The 24,192-nt window shown below is 38.9% G+C and overlaps 1 protein-coding gene across 4 annotated transcripts; it reads right to left on the bottom strand.

Annotated features, from left to right (window-relative positions):
- Nucleotides 1–845: 845 nt before the first annotated feature.
- LOC117292533 (ATPase family AAA domain-containing protein 5-like) lies at nucleotides 846–24,058 on the bottom strand. 4 transcript variants are annotated; one of them, XM_033774615.1, is made up of 19 exons: nucleotides 23,973–24,058; nucleotides 19,972–20,108; nucleotides 17,091–19,169; nucleotides 16,087–16,537; nucleotides 15,604–15,855; nucleotides 14,668–14,837; nucleotides 13,595–13,748; nucleotides 12,706–12,924; nucleotides 11,814–12,059; nucleotides 11,283–11,465; nucleotides 10,813–10,982; nucleotides 9,300–9,567; nucleotides 8,209–8,366; nucleotides 7,110–7,203; nucleotides 6,374–6,438; nucleotides 4,985–5,317; nucleotides 2,958–3,532; nucleotides 2,162–2,305; nucleotides 846–1,064 (listed from the first exon to the last, which is right to left on the bottom strand). In XM_033774615.1, the coding sequence occupies exons 2-19, from the start codon at nucleotides 20,017–20,019 to the stop codon at nucleotides 935–937; spliced, it is 5,739 nt and encodes a 1,912-aa protein (XP_033630506.1). In that variant the 5' UTR covers nucleotides 20,020–20,108; nucleotides 23,973–24,058; the 3' UTR covers nucleotides 846–934. The 4 variants fall into 4 exon arrangements, with proteins under 4 accessions (XP_033630506.1, XP_033630508.1, XP_033630509.1 ...); XM_033774617.1 differs by having other exon boundaries at nucleotides 12,706–12,921; XM_033774618.1 differs by having other exon boundaries at nucleotides 15,604–15,852.
- Between the last annotated feature and the right edge of the window lie 134 nt (nucleotides 24,059–24,192).

Here is a 24,192-nt window from a genome sequence, read left to right as displayed (position 1 = left end):
TGTTACCGCAAACCTTACTACATCGTACTTCCACCATGAAAAGTTTCAAATCCTACTTAAAGATGATATGTCAGATTTTTGGCCCCAAACATTAAAAAAAATATTTGTTTGAGTGAATGATATTTCAAAGAGTATCACCCGCTATCGAAAAAAAGTTTAACTTTTACTTTTAATGGTCAGGAACCATGACAAAAATTTAAAACGTTTCTTATAAAAAACATAAGAATTGGTCACGTGATATATTGTCGGGATCAATGGCTCAAATGAAAGCTTGTAACTTTCTCGACCCCCATCAAAATACCTATTAAATTTTAAATCGAAATTTTTGGGTCAAATCGGCCAAAAATCTGACATAGCATCTTTAACATAGAGCTGGATAGCTCAGTTGGTAGAGCACCGATACATTAATCCGGAGGTCGTTGGTTCAAATCCCGCTAGAGTAAAGTAGTCTTTGTTCAAATCCAAAACTATTTCTCAGCCCCTTTAATGAGTACACTTGGTAGTGCACTTTAAAGGGACATTTGCCTTGGATCGGGGAGTTGGCCCATGAAAACTGTTTGTTATAAATTGCATATGGTTCGAAAGATGTTTTAAAAGTAGAATATAGTTTTCCACACAAATATGACTCGAAACAGCACGGTTTTCCAAATACACGGTGAACCATTTTATGGAGTCAAGCTTTTGACGCCAAAAAAATGGAAACCATGCAGTTTCGAGGCATGCTTGTGTGGATTATTATATTCTAATTTTTTTTTGCATTTACACTCTCGGTCCATTTGGTTGGTAAGTTGTTTGCAACAGCTAATTCTATTTTCCACTCTACTTTTAAGACATCTTTCTAACCATATGCATTTTATAAACAATTGGTTTCAAAAGCTTTTTCATGGACCAACTCGACCGATCCAAAGGCAATGTCTCCCTTGTGTTACACAATTCATGCCTCAAGTTTAGCTATCCTCTCATCTTCACAATGTGGTCTTGGTGATCGTTCCATGATGCTGCACAGAGCAATCCGGTCTGTATGCTTGATATTGAGTGAGAGAGACTCCAAGTAATGCAAGAACCTGAAAAAGAAAAATATACCTAATTAACTTTGGCATAACATTTTATCTTTATGGGTCAACCCTAAGCGTAGTTAACATTTCATAAGCACTGCTCACAATCAGGGCCCAATTTCATAGAGCTGCTTAAGCACAAATTTTTGCTTAAGCAAAAAAATCCTTGCTTAGTAAAATCAGATTACCGGCCAAGACTCCACTCATTTGGTATGTTAAGCAAACAACAGCTAAATACCAGTCACAAGCAATGTGTATTGCATGAATTTTTTGCCAGTATCAAAATAAGCGAGCTATTTTCGTGCTTAAGCAAGATTTTTGCTTAAGCAGCTCTATGAAATTGGCCCCAGCTTAGGATAAAAGCATGTTAGCTGTTCTTATAAGCAGATGAGTGACGCAACAATGCAAATCCAATGTGAATACCTACACACACTGTCAAATATTTATGATCGTTTTTGAAAATAAGATGTGGGGTTTAACAAATGGAAATGAAAAATACACTTTAGTTTAATGTTGTTCTGCTGGAGCAAGCACAAATATCTGCTTAACAGTAAACAGGCTGAATGAAATTAGAGCAGTCATGCAAAATTATACTCTGGGCCCTACTTCTTAGAGCTGCTTAAGCAGAAAATAATGATAAACCTTTCTGCTTAGCAGAATGAGCAGGATACAGTCACAACTTGTACAATTTGTTGCATAACACCAAAGCATGCGGCCGATTTAAAAAAACACCTTTTCTCCTGAACATAGGATTTGAACTGCCTCTTGCTACCGGGCAACCTCGCTAGCATAGTTGGTAAGACACTGCTCTAAGATTGCAAGGTCGTGGGTTCGAATCCCACCCGAGTAACATACCTGTGATATTTTTAGTCACAGGACTCGGGGAAAGTACGGAGTATACAGTGCTAGTACACACATTGGTGTATGGGTAAAAAAAATTTGTAATTAATATTCTTCATCCCCGATTTAACATCTTTTATATTATATTCTCCTGAAGAAGATCAGATTATGCTGATCGAAATTAGAGTTACCAAGCACTGTTTTTTTTTTCAGAACCAACACCCCGCAAAAACAAAATAAGTTTTTATTATTTGAACACAACTTACCTCCTTTTAATCTTCAATTCTTCCCTGAGCTTCTCCGACCTGCATATGCATCTAAGTATAGGCAGATAATCCATTGCAACAGCATGGTGGTTACAGTGGGTGTTCAAAGGCAGTCTGCTCACAATGGTGGAGTACATCTCTGGACTGAGAGATTAAGAAAACACAAAATTTATTAATATCCGGTCCTGAAGTTGAAATTAGGGCTGTAAAAAATAAACCGTATCAATGCGCTTTACATTTATAGGCTTTACATTTATAGTCCCCTGGTCATTGGGCCAATAACATCCCTTTAATCTTTTGCAGCTCCCAATAGGGAGTATACAGCCCCGAGCTGCCATGGCGCTCCGAAGGCTTTTTCATTCACAATATTGACCTCTACCCTCGCGGGTACCCATTTATACCTCTGGGTTAAGAGAAGCAATTATAGTAAAGTATCTTGCTCAAGGACAAGTGTCACCACCTGGATTCAAACCCACACTCCGGTGACTAAGCATCAGAATTTGAATTCAATGCTCTTAACCACTCGGCCGCTACACTCTATGCAAAAACTAACTTCTATTAAATGGTTGCGGTACCCGCTGCTAACATATAGGATTCACTGCCTCTAGCCACTGGGCTAGCTCGATGGTCTAGTGGCAAGACATCTGCTCTAGCAATACAAAGGTCTTGGGTTCCAATCTCACTAATTTGCATCTGGATTTTTTTCACAGTTCCTGGGAAAGTACTGAGTATACAGTTTGTACATTGGTGTACTGTGTAAGGGTAAAAACAAACTATAGTAGATCAAACTATTTACCATTTTGTGAGGTCCTCCTGTTTGAATTTGAGACGGCTGTCGATATTTGCTGGAACGTCATGCGTGTTGGAGAAACTGTTTGATGGCGTGTCCAAGGATTCAAACTGCTTAGCGACCTCTCTGTACTTCCTACAGCATCGATCAAAGCTAGTGACTTCTAGATATCCCCGCAGTGAGGCAGTGGTTTCCTCTGGCACGGCGATACAGACGTCCGTTTCTGAAGATTCAAGTGTGATACTTGGTTTGGTGTGGGAGGTCCACCAGCCCTCGCCGTTAAGTTTCTTGCCATCATGTTGAGAGTAAAAATGGGAATCCATGAAGGATATGTCGTCTGCAAATGCAGCCAGCGATGTGACCAGCTTGTAGTTTAAGACCTGATGAGTTCTCTGATTGGTTGCCTGTACTTCATTGGCCGTCTGTGATTGGTCAATGGTGATTCCCTGATTTGCATATTGTTTACAGTTTGCCCGTGGCAGCAAAGAGTCCACGTGGTTGAACAGCAGACAAGTGTCGCCTTCCTTGTGGAATATCTTAGCAGCACTGGCTCTCACATGGACAGACAAAAGATTATGTGCCTGTATGTAAAAAAAAGAAACCTAAGATTACACTCTGAGCAGTACACTATTTTTCTGAGTTTGTTTAACTAAACAATTTTTCTATAAGAAAACAAGGCAGGCCTCGAATTTACCCATGACACTAACACAGCAATTGCCGTGGTGTTCTGTGCTTTTGCTGTGGTGCCCTTTGCAAAGTTAAAATACAATTGAAGTTTTCCTCATAGAAGCACCACTTACCAAAGGAAACTTTTTTTATTTTTTTTCCTGGAGGGGAAAATTTATTCAAGTTTCTTCAATGTACAAAGCTATACAAACTACTGGTAAAACCAACTACTTATAGAACGATACTAAGAGAGAAATGGCAAATTGCAAAAACAGGAAGTTTGATGATTATGCAAGGCATTTAGTTGGTACATAGCAATACAAAAGGCTCCCATTTGGTATTGAACTTATCTAAGTTGTTATTTTTAACAAAGATCATTTTTTCCATTACAAAATAATGATTTATTTCCTTTTTGATAAGAACAAATGAGGGCTTTCTGTCGTTCATCTTCATTCGATAAATATGAAAACGGCAAAGAATGAGAATTAAATTGAGAGCAGACCATTTTCTATTAAGGACACCAAACAGCTTGGTCGTGTTGTCAAAATTAATGTCAATGTTCAGTGTATTAGTCAACCAGTGTTTTATCTGACGCCAAAAATACAGAGACACCTTGCAATTACAAAACAAGTGGACTAGTGTCTCTTCTTCCATTTTACAAAAAGTACACAGATTAGAATTCTTCTGACCAATTTTAGAAAGAAAGGAGTTTACAGCCAGAATTCTATGCACCAATCTAAACTGGAACCAACGTAACTTGGTGTCACATGTGCAGTTAAAGGGTAAACCACAGAAAATGTGCCATTTAGGAATCGGAAAAATCACGCAAATTTTTTCTTCCCATTTAACAATAAACTTGTGCACAACTTTTTTGCTGGAGGTGAAAACACTGTACAGACAGGTGGAGCCCTTTATGTCCATCAACAAAGTCTCAAAATTAAATGGTAAAAAAGGGCGAACAATTTCTGAGGTTTCTCCATTCAGTACATTACGGAAGGAATGTTTGATTGCATTGACCACGCCCCCGTACTCTAAAAAATTTGTTCTGACCCTGAATTTCCAACAAAGGAAACTTGCTTTGCCCCTGCAAGAACAAAGTTCAAGGTCTTGGCATTATGGTCCCTTCAAAATTAACCCATAGACTTTAAGATTTTCCAATGGAAATGTCCTTTGCAAAATGGAAATGGCCTTGCCTTCTTGAAGACAAAATGCTGGCCTAACAAGGGGGTCAATAATAAGCCAAGGAAGCTACCTGATTCATCAAATGACCAACATATCCAAAGCACAGTGTCTACTTAAGAGAATTTCGTCATTCACAGCAACTACTGCGGGCTATAATAATATTTAGAAGGATTTCCAGATCTTACCTTCAACATTGCCATAATTTCACCATTCACAGAGGTCAAATTGCACAATCCTAGTAAGCTCTCGAAACAGCCGCTCTGTACTGTACATTCTGTAGGCTCTTTGGTCTTTGTTACCACAGATTCTTTATCCAGTGTTTTATCTTGAGCTTGAGGATCCACTATCCGGACACTGCGAGTGATTCGTCCAGCCCCTGAGATGGCCCAATACTGCGTCGTCAACCAGCACCGGCGCACATCTCGGTCAAGGAGTGACACAACATGCTTCAGGTTGGCATGAGAAGCGTAGATGTTCTCTGCGAGACAGAGTAGCTGAAGATGCGTTGCTAGTAGCGACTAATTGATGTGAGTGAAAGAAAGACATGAGGTTTAACAGGAAACAAGGGCAAGTGAAAAATAAAGTAGAACATTTGTTTTATGTTCATCTGCTTAGAACTTTGAGGATTTGTGAAACCGCTTTTGCATATATTGAAGCATCTGGTACATTGGGTTTATTGATGAAGAGTCTCATCAAAGTATTCGTTTTGACTTTTTTTCCCAATGTGAATTTTTCATTTAAAGACCCTGGACACTATTGGTAATTGTCAAAGACCAGTTTTCTCACTTGGTGTATCTCAGCATATACACCAGGTAAAAAACCTGTGAAAATTTGAGCTCAATTGGTTGTCGAAATTGCAAGATAATAATGAAAGAAAGAAAACCTGGTCACACGAAGTTGTGTTCTTTCAGATGCTTGATTTTGAGACCTCAAATTCTAAATATGAGGTCTCGAAACCAAATTCGTGGAAAATTACTTCTTTCTCGAAAACTATGTTACTTCAGAGAGAGCCGTTTCTCACAGTGTTTTATACTACAATTTTTTTGAGTAACTACCATTAGTGTCCACTGCCTTTAAGAACCTTTTGTTTATTATGTATATGAAATTGCCATTAATGGCCATATAAATCTGAGCAGACAACATGTAATTGAAAAGCATAAAAAGCTCACATAGTAACTATATCAGGCCTCAATGGCACCCAGAGCACCCAAGGTGCCCTGTGCTTTTGCTGTTGTGCCCTTTGAAAAGATCCAGTACAAAAGTAAATTGTCCTCAGTCATAGAAGTGCCCCATACCAGAGGAAAATTATTGTCGCCCTTCAAGAACGAAATTTAGACCTGCTATTATAGAGGCTTGCCTGCCTAATGGATCAAAGTTGTGAATGAAAACATTCATGAAAAGGGCTTGCAGGCCTTGTTTTGCTCTAACTCTACACCCAGAACCTATCAGATGTTACAATGCAGGGACTTTCTGCTGGGCATGTTTACTGGAAATGGGCCTTGGTATTATGCCAGGACACTCTTTAACAGCATGAAACGATTACAGTATGATAACAAATGAAACCCAATACTTACAGAAGGTGGTTTATGGAATGTAACCATTTCGCAGCACTCTTCAAATGCCTCCGAGAAATGTGAATCTGTAAAAAATATAACATGATCAAAGTGATGACTCTAAATAAACAGCTACTCCGCCCTACATCCCATCAGTCTCTGGGCGATGACTCAAGTACACTGGTGCAGTCCATTTACTATAAACCTTTTGACTCTTTTCAAGTCATTGACTTCTTCCAAAAACGTCATTCCAAAAAAATCATCATCACATGGTGCTCCTGTAAGCCACCAAAACCAAGGGTAGGTGTCCATGATGTCAAGATTTTGATGTCTAACAAATCTCTAATTTGATTTAAAGGATTTGGGTACTTTTTGTAACACAAAGTTAACAAATTTAAATTATACTTACACCGCTTGAAGACAATGATAGTAGAAAGCGTACCTTAAAATATTAGTTGCGGAGGTGCTGTACTTTTTGAGAAATGAGTAAAGCAATGTCATCAAAACAAGTTTTTACATGCTAAAATAATTTCCGTCTCATGATCACCGAGACGAAAATTATTTTCATGACATTGTTCATTTTCTCAAAAACTACAGCACCTCAGCAAGTAATATTTTTTAAGGGAAGCTTTCTACTATCATTATCTTCAAACTGTGTAAGTTTAATGTAAATCTGTGGACATTGTGTTTTTTGTCCTACAAAAAGGTACAAAGACCCTTTAAAATAATGAAAGCAGAAAAAAGTAAAATGTCTTACCCGATGTCGTTAGTATGATTGGTCGCTTTGTTGTCTTCATGAAGGTGTTAATAGCAGACAAGAATCCTTTGTCTTCATCAAATACAACATCCACCTAGGAGAAGCAAAATTATGAACTTGAAGGAAACTTCATGACATGAAAAGTACTGGATTTGCCCACGAATGTAAACATGGACAAAACTATGGGTAATTAAAAACATGTGGCACTTTCTTATCATAATTTGGGGTTTAACAAAGACTGGTGATCCATTTCCGGCCACTTCCCTGGTTGCATTAGAAACATGGGTGTGATCCTTGGCTATATGGTTGAATAGCTTGTGACTGGCACCAAAACAAAGAAAACAAAATAGGGAGACCACCAACATGGGGCTAGATAGCTCAGCTTGTAGAGAGTCGGCAGGTCTCAGATTCAAGTCCCAGTCTAGTAAATTTGTCTTTGTTCAACCCAAAACTATTTAAAATTTACCCAGTCCCTTTCCCTTTACATTTGAAATAACAAGTTGCTTCCCCTTGAGGTGGTCACTCTGCTGCTGTTTCCCAGGGTGATTACTAATAAATTCTGACTAGCACCTCCAACCAAAAATACTGAGAAAATAGGGAGGCCGCCAACATTAAGGCTAGATGGCTCAGTTGGTAGAGCACCAAAACGTTATTCCAAAAGCCACAGGTTCAAATCCCACTCTGGTAATTTTTCTTTTTTTTAAAGCCATTGGACACTTTCGGTTAACAGTATTGTCCAAGGCCCACACTTCCTGTATCACAAATTCTATATAAAATAACAAACCTGTGAAAAACGGAGTCGGGAGAAAATAACATGAAAACCCACCCTTGTTTCCGTGTTATGACATGTATTTAAAATAAATCTGTAATTCTCGTTATCAAGAATTTATATTTTGTTAATGTTTTCTCAAAAAGAAAAGCATTTCATGGAATAATATTTCAAGAGAAGTATTTTACCATAACCTTCTGTAAACGACCTTGGTGCCTCAAATAATTTCCTGTAAAAAAAATAAGCCTTTTCCTGACAGCAAGTGGTCCTACATGTAAACTTGACAGAATGGAATGCCATGCCTGGCATGAACTTATGTGCAATACTTACATCTTCAAACAGAATAAGTGAGGTGCTGGTTAGTCGTTGTTCTGATACACTCTCTGTAGCGTTTGAGATCGCCGCTGGTTGTTTCTGGTTTGTAGCTTCCTTGCTTTTTGGTCCAGGCTTCGTTTTGTTTTGCGCCTTCTTGGCAGTCTCGTTTGTAGCTGAATTTTGATAAAAAGTAATACAAAAATGTAAAACACTTCCCTGCAGAAATTATTCAACAATTCAAAGAAAGTTTATAGGTAAATATTATTGTTTTCAAAAGCAGAAATATTGCCTAAAATGTAAACCAGCTGCATGGGCCAAGTACCGATAAGTATGAGGCCAATACAAACCATAATGTTTTACGTTCTGAAGTTGCTTCTACAGGCAAATCACTCAGGTAGGAATCGAACCCAAGATGATTGCAGTACCCACTGCTAACCCAGGTCGAAATTCCAGTTGAACCTAGTTAAACTGGGTTTAACTGGAACTAGTTGAAACCAGTTGATAAACTAGTTAAACACAGTTAAAACCAGTTGGTTTAATATGGAAAATGGACAGAGACCAACTGGTTTATAATTTCAACCTAGTTGAACACAGTTAAACCTAGTCCAAACCAGTTGATTAATATGGAAAATGGATGAGTTTGATCACTATCCAGTTGAACCAGTTGACCCCAGTTAACTAGGTTCAACTGGAATTTTGACCTGGGAACACATAGGGTTTGAACTGCCACTAGCCAACGAACCAGCTCGGTGGTCTAGTAGTAAGACATTTGCTCTAACAATGCAAAGGTCGTGGGTTCAAATCCCATGCGAGTGATTTTCATGTGAGTATACAGTGCTTAATAATCATTGATGTAAGGGCAAAATCAAATTATGTTCTTAATCCCTGATGCAAAACTATTATCTATTAGCGCTACAGAGTTGTGACTTTACAATTAATATCAAACTTTCTGAAAACATGGGCAGCAACCATTCATCTAGTCTTGGGTGTTACAGGAATGAACACTCACTACAACAATTCAACTGAAACACCAGAGGCTCGAAATGAAGAAAAAAAGTTTGTTGGTAAAGGAGTCTTTGAAAAAAAAAAGAGTTGTTTATAATCACCTTTGCTTGTTTTGGTGTTCTGATTGGCTGATGTAGCCTTGGCTCCAGCTTTGTAAAAAGCTGCAAAGGCTTTTGGGATAGGTGTAGCCTTCTTCACTTCCTTCTTGTCGCCAGTCTTCGACGGGGACTTGGATGGAAAGAAACTCTTCAGGGAGCTGTTGTTGTTGCCATAGTGATTTGTTGAGAGATGATGTGATTGGGTAGCTTCTCCTAGGTCAGCCAGTATCTGCCTCCCGGTGCGCTTGGAAGATGCGTTCACCTCAAATACCTGCAGAACCAAAGAGAGTTTACTTCTGAAACTTAATACAAATTAATTTTTCAAAGCAACTTTCTTTTATGTTCATTTTTAAAGGCACAGCATACATTTGGTTTTAGGAACTATTTGGTCGTTTTATTGTTATATAAATGTAGATTATACAATAAATCTAACCTGTGAAACTTTCATTTCAAAAGGTAGCAAGAAAAGCAGTTATGTCCCAAAGGAAGACAAATCCACAATTGGAATACACAATCTAAGATTCGTTTCTGACAGTAATATTTCTCAGATTCAAATTTCAGGGGATAATATTTGTCTTCTTCTTTTCCATTATCGCATTACTTTTAAAAGAAAATGTTTCTCAAAATGCTTCATCCTATCGAAAGCTGTAGTACATCTCACCAAAGAAGTTTTCTTGTTGAAATTAATTTGAGGAGTGATTACCAAATGCCTTCCCTTTAAAGGCAGTGGACACTATTGGTTATTACACAAAATAATTATTAGCATAAAAACTTACTTGGTAAGGGGTAATGGGGAGCTGTTGATAGTATTAAACATTGTGAGAAACGGCTCCCTCTAAAGTAAAGTAGTTTCCGAGAAAGAAGAAATTTGATTTCGAGACCTCAGAATTAGATATTGAGGTCTCGAAATCAAGCATCTGAAAGTATACAACTTCGTGTGACAAGGGGTGTTTCTTCCTTCATTATTATCTCGCAACCAATTGAGTTCAATTTTTTTCACAGGTTCGTTATTTTATGCATATATTGAGATACACAGAGTGAGAGGCTGGTCTTTGACAATAAGCCATTTGCGAGTTAGATTTGAATAAAGTCTGGTACAATGACTCGCTTAGTTACGATGCACCGCTTACTTTTGAATTCCTCTGACTTTTGAGACAGTTGCTACGCCAAGTGATCAGGGGCAAGTGTTTGCGTAATTACAGAAGAGACAGTGAACACCTATACACAATTCTGAATGGATGTGTATGACACAATGGTACTAGGGTTTTCTCATCCGAAGGTTGCTAAACAAAACCTTGCCCCTAATCACGTGGTGTAGCAACTGTATCGATAGTCTGAGGAATTCAAATGTAAAGGGTGCATTGTAACTAAGCAAGTCATTGTACCAGACATTATTCAAATTTAACTCACAAATAGCTTATTACCAATAGAGTCCAGTGTCTTTAAACAGGAGAGTGAGGGTATTTGAAATGATCCTTTAGCAAGAAATAATAACAGGTTGACTGTTTAGTTTTACCTTGAAGCCGAGTTCCCTTGCGCATGCATACACAGCAGCCGTCTTTCCACACCCAGTAGGACCAGTAAGCATCATGGAATTACCAAGAGAATCGTCATCGTTATCACTGTCACTATTGTCACTGTCACTCCAAATGTCAAAATCACTGTCACTATCCTCTGCCGGCAAAACTATGACAAACATGTATAAAATGAGTTATAAAATTGGAAGTAGAGCTCTGTTATCATCATAATCACTTAGGAAGGAAAGTTTCTCATCCCTCTCAATGCTAAATTGTGGCGTGTCATGGCTGAACGGATAAGAGCACTTGTGTTTTTTATCATCATCCCTGCCAAAACATGAAATACAATAGATGTATAAGCGCAGAATTCCCTGCTTCGGTAAACACAGATTCTTTGATTATGGTAAGTAGAGCAATGAAATTGGGCCCTGACATTTTGAATCACTGTCAGTCTCAACTCAGTACTCACCAAGGAATGCCTTGTTCTGTTGTCTGCCTCGCTGTTTTTTCATCTTCTTCTTAATTCTCGCTGTTCTCTTCTTCCATTCCATCATCCATCCAGACAGACGTTTCATAGCTGCTGCGTTGCCGATCATTTCAGCACTGCACGCTGGCTGGTACTTCTCTGTCCATGCAAGGCTAGCTAGCTTGTCTTGATGGGAACAAAAAACAATTGTAATTACGTTTTGCTAAAAAAGGTTGTGGGTTTGAATTCCACACGAGTGACTTGACCGAAGAATGTTTTTTTTTCTACAGAATTAGTATAAGCCCGAGCTAGTATGTATACTACAATGCTTAACGCATATACTACAATGCTTAACGCATGGGTGTTAAGGTAGAAACATATTATATGGCTCAATCTTTTCACTGGCCCATCATATACAAACTACGGATTGAGAATTTGAGCTTGTCAAACTCAAGAGTGTTGGCAAAAAAAAAAGGTTTATGCCAGCAACCTTGATTAAAGAGTGTTACTTTGCCTTTAAACAAAGATTCTTACCAGTTTGATTTTCCTGAATCTTTGCTTCGTCCATTTTGGTGATTCCTTCTTTCTTCCCATCCTTCCCTGCTGTATCCTTGGCTGTATTCTTCCCTTTCCTTGTCCTTAAAGCCCTTCCATTCTTTGCACCACCATCATTGTGATCTCCGTTGCTACTGGCTACCAGCTGCGGCTCCCGGGAACTTCTTCTGAGCTTTGACTTCTTGGCGACGTCTTCTTTCTTTTCTTCTTCTTCTTCATCATCATCTAACATGTGAAAAATAAGAAGTGAAAACTAAGAGAGGTTTGCGGTAACAAGTGAATTTCTCTTTTGAGTAGTGTTGGTTCTTAAAAGAACCAGTGATTAATGAGTCAAGGTGTCGATCAGTACGTTCGGATCGTCTTCAGGACAAAGGCAAAACTAGAAAGGCCTTCCTGGGGGCTTCAGAGGCCGTAGCCTCCCTGTTTGAGCTGTTCTTGTCCGTGGTGCAAAATTGCAATAATCCAATGAATTTTTAAAAATTTTCCAAATGAAACTTGCCTGGCACCATCATAGATGATGTGACATTTTGGGAAAACAGTTTCCATGAGAAACCAGTTTCTGGTGCTAACCAGAAAGTGTATTTAAATGAACACAACCATATTGCTCTCATGACAATTAAACATCCTCTTTAAAAGAAACTTCAAGCAAATAAATATTGATATTTGTGGTATGATTAAAAAAGTGAAACCAGTGATATTGATATCAAAATAGAATCAGTATCTGAGTGATATTGATATATAGTTGAGTTTCTCCTGGTTGCATGATGGTTTAAGTTGTTAAAAACACAGATACAACATGGCTCCTTTTTATGGGGGCCTGCCGCTTGAGGGACTTGTTAACAAAACCAAGAACAATTGTTTTCTTCCTCACCCTTAATGACCCATCTACTACTTCTTCTCCTTAATCGTATCCTCTGGACGACTCCTGTTTCAGAGTTCTCCGCCGAGTCTTGCTGTGAGACTTTCCTCCGCTTGGAATTCTCTCGCTGCTCTGGGACGTCTGACTTGCGTTTGGCCGAGGACGGCTTCTCTGACTTGAGCTTGGTGAACCCTGCGTCTTCTTGTAATCCACTCTTTAGTTTGGGGGCTGCTTCTCAGAAAAGGCAAGAAATAGAACAATATCAACAAGACAGTGATGGAAACAGTTCTTTAGCTCAGGCCTGGAATTTTACCTTTGAGGGGGGCAAGACCACTTTCATTTTGCTAAGTGCACTACTATTGCAAAATCTTAAAATCTATGGGAAAACTGTTGAAAGACATGGGGCAACAGAGGCAACATACCCCTGTGTGATTCCAGGCTCGTTGGTTGCTTCCATTTGAATGTGCAATGTATTGGGAAACTGTTAAAGAAGCACCACGGCCAAGACAAAGGGCAACAGAGGCCATGGCCCCTGTGTGATTCCACGCCCGTTGGTTGCTTCCATTTGAATGTGCAATGTATTTAGAAGGAACATTTGTGGAAATCTTAAACCACACAAACAAAAAGGCTTAAGGGAGCGCCATTAGCGCATAATTCCAAGGTAAGCAGTGCCATGATATTGGCCCCTGGTAGTCTCAAATCAATCAATCAATCAACCACAGAGACAGCAAGGGTCCGTCGCGCATGATCTCCTGTGTCCACGTCCTACAGCCTCACGCCACAGGAGGTCGATTTCGCTAGGCCGGCCAAGTTGTTGGTAGTCTCAAGGGAGGTAAAATGCTGAATCGTCTGCCAAGACCAACATAAACAAGTTTTGGTGGAACTCTGTTCTAATCCTTACCTTGACTGACTTTAGGCAATGCTGCTTCACCTTTCCGTTTAGCAAGGTAACGCTTGAAGACCCTGTTGACCGGGAACCGTGGATTATCCTCCTTGATCTGGCTTAGGATTAACCTCTGGAGATCATAGCCCAGCTCACGGTGACCACTAAAGCTCTGCAAAGTGTAATTAGTTAGGGAAACAGTTAATATCTTTTTGTAAAACCACAGTACAACTGCTACAGATACAGACAAATGTTGCTTGAGGAATTACCAACTTTTATGAGGAATGACTGCCTGGCAAAGTGATCAAGCGTGTCTGATATGGAATTTCTACTCAGGCATAGTTCAATTATACAATGCAATGTTCCAAACAACAGGTCACACTAGTGTGCAAAGATGTTGGAAACTAAAACATCAAATTCCTCTTAAAGCCATTCTACACTTTCGGAACAGAAAACAATTAAAAAATCACAGATTTACAAATAACTTACAGGGTTTACAGATGGTAATGGTAAAAGACTTCTCTTGAAATATTATTCCATGAAATGCTTTACTTTTTGAGAAAACATTAAAACAATATTATCAATTCTCGACATCGAGAATATTGGATTTTAGTAAGCACATGTCATGACACGGCGAAACTTGCGGAAACAAGGGTGGGTTTTTCCGTTATTTTCTCCCGACTCCGATGACCGGTTGAGCCTAAATTTTCACAGGTTTGTTATTTTATATATAAGTTGTGATACACGAAGAGTGGGCCTTTGGACAATACTGTTTACCGAAAGTGTCCAATGGCTTTAATATGATCAATATTGGAGGTCTTTTCAACAGTTCAAAATTTTGACATGTATGGTGGAAATGCAGTCAAGCGTGTAATAATCTGAATTTTGTGTAAACGATTGAGTAAAATGACTCGGACAATATTCTTAATCCATATGCTTTCATGTTACATTCTCAAATATGTGATGAAGCATATAACATCAATACAAAACAGCAGTGTGTTATAATAACATGCATTAGGATGTTACAAAATGATGCTTTTGCTGTTATGTGAAAAGAACTAAAATTGTTTTGATAGTTTTAGGGGTTTCACCTTTGACACGTCTACACCACTTTCAATACATCTGCACAGGGAAAACTCCCCAAGTCTCAAAGGGCGCTGGCCGGCTCTTGAGTGCACAATGACATCTTTAATTGAGAATTTTCCGAAAGTCCTCGGAGCAGGCAGTTTCCACCAGTTCAAGTCGGTTGTCATTTCTTGATCTAGGGAAGAAGATAAGAATGACAATGTTAGAGAAGAACATTTGATATTTGTCGTCCATAGATTTTCACTTTCAAATTATCGATACTCCCCATTTACAGGCCTTAAAATTTCATCTTTCAGAGGGCAAGGTCATTCTCATTTTGCAAAGAGCACTTTCATTGGAAAATCTTTCAGCCATATGAGAAACTCTCTGCAGTTCGAGGCCTGCTTTATTCGAAGAAAGTCTGGACACCCTATCAGTCCATGAATTTCGCTCATCAATGAGGAACAGCATGGCACCGGAAACTTCTTTGAGGAAAATGTAAGTTTGTAGCAATCTTTGCCAAGGGCATCACAGCAATACTGCAGGGCACCATGGTGATTAATGTGGGTGCCATGAGTTATTTCGAGGCCTGCCCTATTTCAAGGTCCTGGCTATGAAAACCCTTTACGATTAAATTCCTCTAGAGCAAGCGTGTCAAAACGTTGAGACCACTTAGAACTCACTCCACGGTAGTGAAGCTAATAACGAGAACTCCCCTCGAATCACTAAAGCGAAAGTAGTAGTCCCCGTCTATTTTTCACCTTCCCGCCCAGGTAGTATTGATGAAAAATGAAGCAGGACAGTTCTTTTCAGAAATAAGAAGTCTCACAAATTCCGAAAATCTACTCAGTGGTAGTAAAATTTAAAGCAAGACAAGTTCTCAAAAGAAGATAATCTACCTGGCAAATAGATACACACATGGTGTTACAGCAAACCAAATACAAAAATAGCCTTAACCTTACCCATTTGAAATACATGACTGATTGTTGGAAATGGTGGGTAGTAACGATCGCAATCACTCTCCTTGCGTAGGATGACAGAGCTGAGCCCTCTATCTCCCCAATCCACGCTGCTCTCGCTCCTAACGCTGTCCCTACTCGTCTCATCCTCCATGGATATCACACAGGGGTCAAGGTTCAAACTCCCTTGGGACTTCTGCTTTTTGGCGAGAGCAAGTCGTCCTTCCTTGGTGAACATGGATGCCAAGGCAACTGCTGTCGATACCAAAGAAAACAATTGGGATCAATGTTAAAATTTGTTGTTTGGGGAATTTTTTGAGAATGCTTTCAGAAAATTTCATTTAAATTGTCTCACTAGTTGGCAGAACAGTCAAATACACATTTGACATACAATACAGTCAAACATGTATTCTAGTCTTGATGTTGGACATGCTACTGGACGAATTCTACATTGATGGGTCAATACATGTCAAAATATAAACTTACGTTTTCTTTTCTCTTCAACTTCTCCTGGAAGAGGTTTTTCTTTCACCGTTACCCGCTTTGTTGTTTGCTTTACTTTATTGTCCTCCACGACCTCTTTCTTGGCGACCGCTTTCTTCCCTAACACTTCAGACAGATCCCTTGGTTTCTTCTTCTTAGTTTCCTTTTCTGGTGTTTGTCTCGAGGAACAGAACTTCTGATTATCATTCCTTGAAATCGTCTTGGAAGATCCGTCAACTTTTGTCACTTTGCAGGCTGGAGTGGTTTTATGTATCTGTCGAGAATGCGCTCTACGCAATAATTGTGCCGCTTTTGTCACCTTCTGCTGCTTGTCACTCTGTGGACGACTAATGGCGGATTGGTCCATTTCTTTCACTTCACAGGATGGAGGCGTAGTGGCTTTGTTCTTCTGTCGAGACTTAGCTCTCCGCAATAATTGCTGAGCTTTTATCTCCTGCAATATTAGAAAAGGGCATTGGTGTTTTAGGTGTTCAAATTGTACCATCAGTAAACTTTTTTTATTTGGGTTTGTGATCACTTAGTATCCTCACCAAGGGAGACACTGTCTGTTTATTGTTTGTTTAGATGATCTTCCCATCAAAAGAACTCGGCAAAATCCCACAAGGGGATATGAACACCAAGCTGGCAACAGCCATACAAATATCAAGCCGGCAACAACCAATCTCTCTCAGAACACAAACATGGGTTTAATATCTATGATTGTGAGTTGCACAAATCAAGATATTGTGAATCAGTAAGTAGACAACAATACTTGTCATTTGAAATCAGCGGTTAGCTCGGACGGATTCGAACCCACAACCTTGTAATTGCAAGTCCTGCAGTCTAACCAACACTGGACCACATTGGGTTTTGTATTCACTTACATGCACATACTTTTGCAAAGATTCAAAGCATATGTTGTTTCAATGTCAATTTATAATTGTGGGCAAATCTGTGGCTTAAAAAGTATAATAATAATCTATTAAAATAAAATGAGTTTTCCTGACCTTATTGTTCTTTGACTTTGGTGTAGAGGTGATGACAGTCGAATCTGGAACCTTAGAAGACTTTTTATGACATCTTTTTCCATTACCCTCAGCAGCAATACTCTTCCTTCTCGTCAGTTGTTGCCTTTTACTCCTCTTTAAGCTCACTTCCCCTTCAAACTCCTCTTCTGTTAGTTGTGCCTCTGTCTCATCATTAAACAGAGCTTTCTTAGATGATTTCTTATTTGTTTTTTGGGGTAATTCTTTTGTCAGAGGTTCGTTGTTCTTTTGATTCACATCATTTGTATCATCTGCTTCACTGGCAACCACATCTTGAGGTTTTTTCCTTGGTCGTCCGCGTTTACGTTTGACAGGAGATATTTCTTGCTCAGCTTTCGCCTCTTCTTTTGAATTTGTGCTCAAGTCAGTTTTTGTTTGGTTTTCTGTGGGACCTTTTTTCTGGAAGATGCTGTAGACTGTTTTCGATTTAGAAGTAGTTGGTGCTGATATCTCGTCTGTGCAAACAATTCTCAGATCTAAATCTGAAATATTCACAACCACGTTAGAAGTTCTCCCATTGGAGTGTTTGCTTGACGTTTCCTCAGGAGAAAGGCACAAATCTATCAGACTAGTATCGCTTGTAACTGAAGCACTCAAACTATTCAAGTGAGGTTGGTTGTGGATTTCAGCCTCAACTTTCACAATTTTTTTCTTAGCGGACAAACAAGGAAGCTGTGATTGCTTTGCTGGCGTACAGCTTGATCCATCATCTAAGAACTCAGAATAAGAAATTGTCAACACACTGTCGTCATTACATAGACCCATTGAGGAGTCTTCTATTGAATGCTTGTCTTCTTTTACTACTGTTTCTTTCATGGTAAGGGGTTTACTATGTGGACTTTCTTCAACAGTCTTCAGGCTCTTTATTGACTCCTTATGTGTATTTGTTTTATTTGACTTCTTAGTAGTCAGTTTATTCCGTGAACTATTCTTGGTTGGTACATTCTTGTCGGATTCAGCAGTTTTTATTTTACTTTTCTCCGGTGAGATCCTTTTGGTAGTCTTTGGGCCTTTTACAGAAGTACCTTGGACATCGTTCCCAGCATGCGATTTAGTTCCAAAACAACTGTCTGATTGACTGTTTGGTTCTTGAACTGGATCGGCCCTTTCGCAAGAATCTACTCCACAGTCTGATGAAACAGGGGCACTTGGTGTTTGCTCCTCCCCCAAAGATTCATTCAAGAAATCTAAGAATGAAATAATTTTTGAAGGTCCACCATCTTCTTTCTTATCCAAAACTTCTTCTGATTTAGGTAGTATCATATCCTTTTCAGAAGACACTGCTGATGACTGGTTAGCATCTTTAGTTTTTCCATCTTCCAGGGCGGCTCTTTTTTTCATCCTCGAATCAGTCTCAAAATCCTCCAAACTTGAGTCCATCTCATCTTCCTTCTTCCGTTTCTTTGAAGACTTCTCTTCCTGTTTGACAAATGCTGAATTCCGTGGATAATTGACTTCATTTCTATTTGAAGGTTGGCTGCCTTTTCCTTCAGGCTTTGAGGCTTGTATCCCATCTTCTGCCGCTTTTGCCTCACTCTTAGCCTGCTTGATGCCAATATTTTCCTCTCTCTGTGTGACCTTTGACCTGTGAAGCTTATTAGGCTTGACAGAGGCTCCTTTTTGGGAAGTGTCACATGACTTCCCTTTCTTAGTATCACTCTTCCTTGGCTCCTCACCAATTGCTTTTTGACCTTCGTCCTCTCTGTGTGTGACCTTTGACCTTTGAAGCTTATTAGGCTTGACAGAGGCTCCTCTTTGGGAAGTGTCACATGACTTTGCTTTCTTAGTGTCATTTTTCCTTGGCTCCTCACCAATCTCCTTCCGACCTTCACCACTGACCTTTAATAACCTTTGACACTCATCATCTCCTGTCCTGACAGATTCTTGGGCAGTCCTTGATTTACCTGGATGAATAACACAGTTTTCGGGGCTTAACTTTGGTGTCTTTGGCTTAAAGAAAGACGTTATTGTTGAGTTCTTAACTGCCCCGCTCGATGGTGATTTAATGTTTGCATCATCACCCTCCTCATCTGCATGTGGCTAAAACAACAAATCAAAACAAAGTTTTTATGTTAAATGTTATTAGGAAGTAGCTTTGCAGGTAATTTTTCAGCTTGTAGTTTTTACAATCAGCCATCATAATAACGGACTGATACGATCCTTTAACGTTAGGATATACAGAGAACCACTCAAGAGATTTGTGGCTGTCAACAGTCCAACATATCATCTTAATCCCCACTGGAATCCCAGAAGGCGTGTATTCACTTGATGTATTGTGCGTTTAAACTTTTTTTCTATTACCTATTGTTCAGTTTAATCCTTCTGCTTGCCTATTATATTAGTGTTTTGTTTGCTAATTTGTTGCTCTTTGCCTTTTGTTTTTTGTAAAGCACAAGTTCTTTCAGTTATGAAATTCATTCTATACAATTAGCTATTATTATTGTTACTTGAATGAAAGTGTCATTACACGGTCTTGGTTTTATACCACCACTTTTTTTAAAATAAAACCATGACCGCTACACTTATAATAGAGTTCATTGCTGTTTCCAATTTGAGGCTCTACACGCAAATGACTGACCATGCAAGGAGCGAATGGTGTGTGGGCCCTACAATCCTTGGGCCACCCATTCCTATCGTCAACAAAACCATTCCCTGTCCACTTCCCATTGACAATAAACAAGTTTCCCCCGCCCTCCGTCCCCCTGCTCAATGTTGACTGTAACGTAGAAGAAGACCACACATTGGAACAACATTGAAAGGGGGCAGGGGGGGCCCAACGAGATATGGCCAGAATTGTAGGGTGGTTGGGATTAATCTATTATTGCAATGAGATGATGTTTACCTGGCCAGAACTGGCCTTGCTAGGCGGGCTACTCATAATTCCAATCATTGGACCAAAAGAGAAGTGTCTGCAGGATTTGGTGCGATGTCGTCGAGTCTCATCACAGACTCTGCTGAGCAACCTCCATTAATATCTATCTAAATAAAAAAAAGGAGAAATGTCGTAAATACCAAAACGAATATCAAACATCTATGTCCAAAATTTACATGCAAGTTGTTTTAATAAAACTTTTATCAACAAAAAAAGACAACAAACTTAAAACAAACTAAAATGGTCAAGTCGCTGCTATTCCATATTCATCAAAAAAAATTCTAGTTTGTGACGACGTAATATTTCAAGTTTGCAATATGAACTCTTTTTTTTTTACATGAATAAAAGTAGATCTCCGGGATTAGTCTTGTGCCTCAACAGTTGGAAAACTTTCTGTATCCTGCAACCACTTTCTCACTCAATTTTACAAAAAAGAAATATCTCATTCTCATTTTTGACTGACTAAAATATTATTTTATTTCATAACAAAAGAAAATTTGATGGCACTGCCCATGCTGCCCACTGCACTGCTGGCATGAACACAGAATTTCAGAAACTTTGTCCAGCAATGTTTGTTTCTTTGTAATAACAGCTTTTACCACCATGTACTGGGAACTGTACCCAATCAAACAAAATGAAACAGTCTGCTCAAAGGGGAGAATACACAACCTAACAAACTCCAACAGGCCTTCTTTGTTTGATTTTGTTGGAGTGTGTACACATGGTGTGTGTACAAAAAGATCAGTGAAATCACAGAGTACCTAATACAACATAATCAAACAATTATGTATGTACACTGTACACTATTTTTTTATGTGGAGTAAACTTTTGTTAGGGCTCAGTTCATTTGAAGCTCAACTTGGGTTTCGCACTGTTAGCTTCATAGATCATCATTGTCCTTTTTGTTGTTTGTAACATTTTATACAAATTTGTGAAATATGCTTTTTTAGATAACAATAACAAATAAAAAGTACAATTACTTTTTGAAACTACCTCAATTTCAATGGCAGAGTCCATCCACCTGCCTTATGCATTGTTTATTACAAAGTAAACATTTCCAAGACCTATGGCAAGAAAAAAGGACAAGCACACATAAATCTTAACTACCACCAGTCACCCTGGTGACTTGTTTGCTACAAGCCACACACCATCCCCACACATACCCTAATACTAATCACCTCAACCTTCCCCACTCAAACAAAATTACACATCAGTAGACCTTTGAGGATAGAGCAATGCCAGACACTACATTTGACACATCCACCATACCCATTCAATCAAATCTCAACAGCACTGCTAGATGGCAATGATACACAACCCCACAGAATCAAACACCCAATCCTAAGTGGGCCATACCTGATCTATCAACACTTTAGCCTGTTTGATTTTGTAGGGTTAGGGATTGTTAGGGTTAGATGATCTTCCCATCAAGGGAAGGCGGTGGGAAGGAAGGGAAAACTATGCAAACAGCCTCAGTCTCCTGGTCTCACTCTTTACGAACAGCACAATCAAGTGCTAGCTAGTTCCTGACTGTCATTTAGCATTTAGACTGCTCATCAGTGTACGAGCTATAATTTAAATCCGGGAAATCAGTATCATTCATGTGTAGTCTGGCCTGACCATGTATCTATTTTATTTATAGCTCCATGACCTGACTGCTGAGAAAAGCGCTGAGAAAAGTACATTCGTTTGACCAGTTCTGGATCACTTTTTGAATTCACATTGTTTTTTGTTGCAATCTCTTTGATATCTTAAACAAAAAAGTTTATCAGTTTACCTAAACATGACATACAACTCACCAAGTGTTCACTTGAGGAGGCTTTGAGAAAAGTATCGTCACCTGTTTGACCAGTTCAGGATCAGTTGAATCTATTCTGAATCAGTAGAGCGCCCTTTATTGCAAACCCATACTCCCATTCATAAAACTGTCTCTCAAGGACACGAAACTTCAGAGGTGTGTTGGCATGGACATGGACTTCCTTTCTTTAGTGAATGTCATGCAAGTGTCTTCAATAGCAGCGCAAAAACCCAGCGACAAAACCACAAAACAACAGCCAAAGCAAATGAAAAAGTGAAGCGAACCTAAAAAGCATTATTGACCCCTCCAAGTTTAATTTTCTCACACAAAAAAATAATCTACAAAAATTTGTAATGTTTCTCAAAATCAACTAAATAAACTTTCTACTGCAGTAGTATGATTTTACCTTACTTAGTAAAGTTAGTGCGGCACCATTTGACGCAATGTAATGTTGAGTGATCCCGAACTGGTCAAGGGTAAGTTGCCCCCCCCCCCCCCAAAGAAGATTTTGGTAACTTTGTCTCCTCAAAAAAACAAGATGACTGCACAGCTGTCAAAATTGTACGTGTTGGACCAGATCAACCGTTTCCGCTTGAAACAAACTCGTAACCCTCCGGCCTGGCGGCCGTCGGGAGGAGGGTTACGTTATCGCAACTAAGTATTTACACATTTTATCATTTTACATAAATATTTTTTGCCCCGGCACTCAAATTCTATTGGTAAGAAGTTTTAACAGTGTTTTTCAACCAACATGTTTAAACAAAAAAATGATCAATTTCGCAGACAACCTTCAGGAAAACGGCCATAATTTATTTGCTGACGATGTTTGGCACCTTATTTTGGGTTTGTTGGTTTAATGGGTGTTAATCTTCACATTTATCAACAGAAATTGGTAAAATGAGAAGTGATATAATTATTTGGTTATTGCAAAGTTGAAGTGATCCCGAACCGGTCAATGATCCCTAACTGGTCAAATGACTGTACTGAGCTGAGTGATCGACGAGCATCTTGTATCGTAGCGTCATTTCGTTATCAACCCTCATATGTTTTCGGTCCCCAACTTTGATTCCCGTTTACTGCGAGATTGTGCAAGGTGCACCGGTGACAGAAGCTATGCAGTTTACTCACGGTCTGTATTTTCATCAGGCTTAATCATGCTGAGATTAAAGTTTCCTGTCGTTGGTTATGCTCAAACATTTATAAAATGATTGATTTTTGGTACTAATCACTAGTGCATTAATACGCCAACATTCAAATGAGTCAAAGAAACATCATCCAACCTCGAAAGTTCAAAACGAAATTACTATCTGCTAGATTGAGTTTCATTCTGCTTTAGTCACTAGATGGATCACGTGAGGTGGTTGCTATTTGGGATTCTATGGTGTGCAAATGTGGGGAAAATATTAAAATATTTTAAGTGATTTTTTATTTACTGCATACTGTAATAAATATTAAGTCTACATTAAAGGGAAAATATCATAGATTGGTTTCTTATCTCCTGAAACCAAACATTACTGGTCTGAAATGGGGGAAAACGGATTGTTATGAAGTGTGACTGAGTGCATCAAGGGGGTGGGTGTTTTACTTTCATGCCTTATATTATAAATGATATCTCTGGATTCTAATATAGTAGCCATAATGCCTTAGGACAAAAATGTAATTAAATTTGTTAAGTAGTAATTGATTAATATTTTTGATTTATTTTGCACGCCATACTAGCTTCTGAATACTCAATAAAATACCAACCAATGAAAGGTGTGAAAACATATGACGTTGCTCCAATGTCGTGCATGCATATCAATATCATATAAGCGCTGTTAAATAATGGCGGACTGTCTCTCGCAACGTAAAACCAAAAATTAAAAAATTATATTACACCATGAAGTGTAACTGTAAGTGTTATTGCAAAGAAATTGGATAGATGATTTGAAAAAAAAACTTTCAGTTTTTGATTGTGAACAATTTTTCTGTTATCCTACTGAAATTTGAAAACACATGACACCAGGATATGTATTATGTTGCATGTCGGAGTCGGGGTATCGTACGAAACGAAAGCCCCTTTTTAAGTTTTGAAAGGCTCACAAATTACAGGAATATAGCCCTGTAAACAAACATGAATAATGCGTCATCTATACTGTAATGATCCTTAACGGCCATTTTACATAAAAGTTACCTTAAAGCCGAAATACGATGATCCTGCTTAGCGCTAACCCGATGTTTATGAAGACATCCGTGGCGCCAAATATTATAAACTTTGACCTCTCAAAAAACAACCAATCACAAACTTTGTTCGTACCCCTCGTCGGATCCCTGGAACGAACAAACCCCTGGAAAAACTGCGTGCTCGTTGAGAGATAGTATAGCACCGTAGAGCGTTGTATAGCAATGAGAAC

This window comes from Asterias rubens, chromosome 7 (assembly GCF_902459465.1).
Source record: "Asterias rubens chromosome 7, eAstRub1.3, whole genome shotgun sequence".
NCBI lineage: Eukaryota > Metazoa > Echinodermata > Asteroidea > Forcipulatida > Asteriidae > Asterias > Asterias rubens.
The sequence above is the reverse complement of the archived record's forward strand: the minus strand, read 5'-3'. Positions and strand labels throughout refer to the sequence as shown.

Coding starts and splice junctions, on each gene's coding strand:
- LOC117292533 (XM_033774615.1), bottom strand. CDS start 20,019: ATGATTGGAATTATGAGTAGCCCGCCTAGCAAGGCCAGTTCTGGCCAG. Junction 8,367..9,299: donor GAACACCAAAACAAGCAAAG/GTGATTATAAAC, acceptor ATCAAAATTCAG/CTACAAACGAGACTGCCAAG. Junction 1,065..2,161: donor GAATTGAAGATTAAAAGGAG/GTAAGTTGTGTT, acceptor TTTCTTTTTCAG/GTTCTTGCATTACTTGGAGT.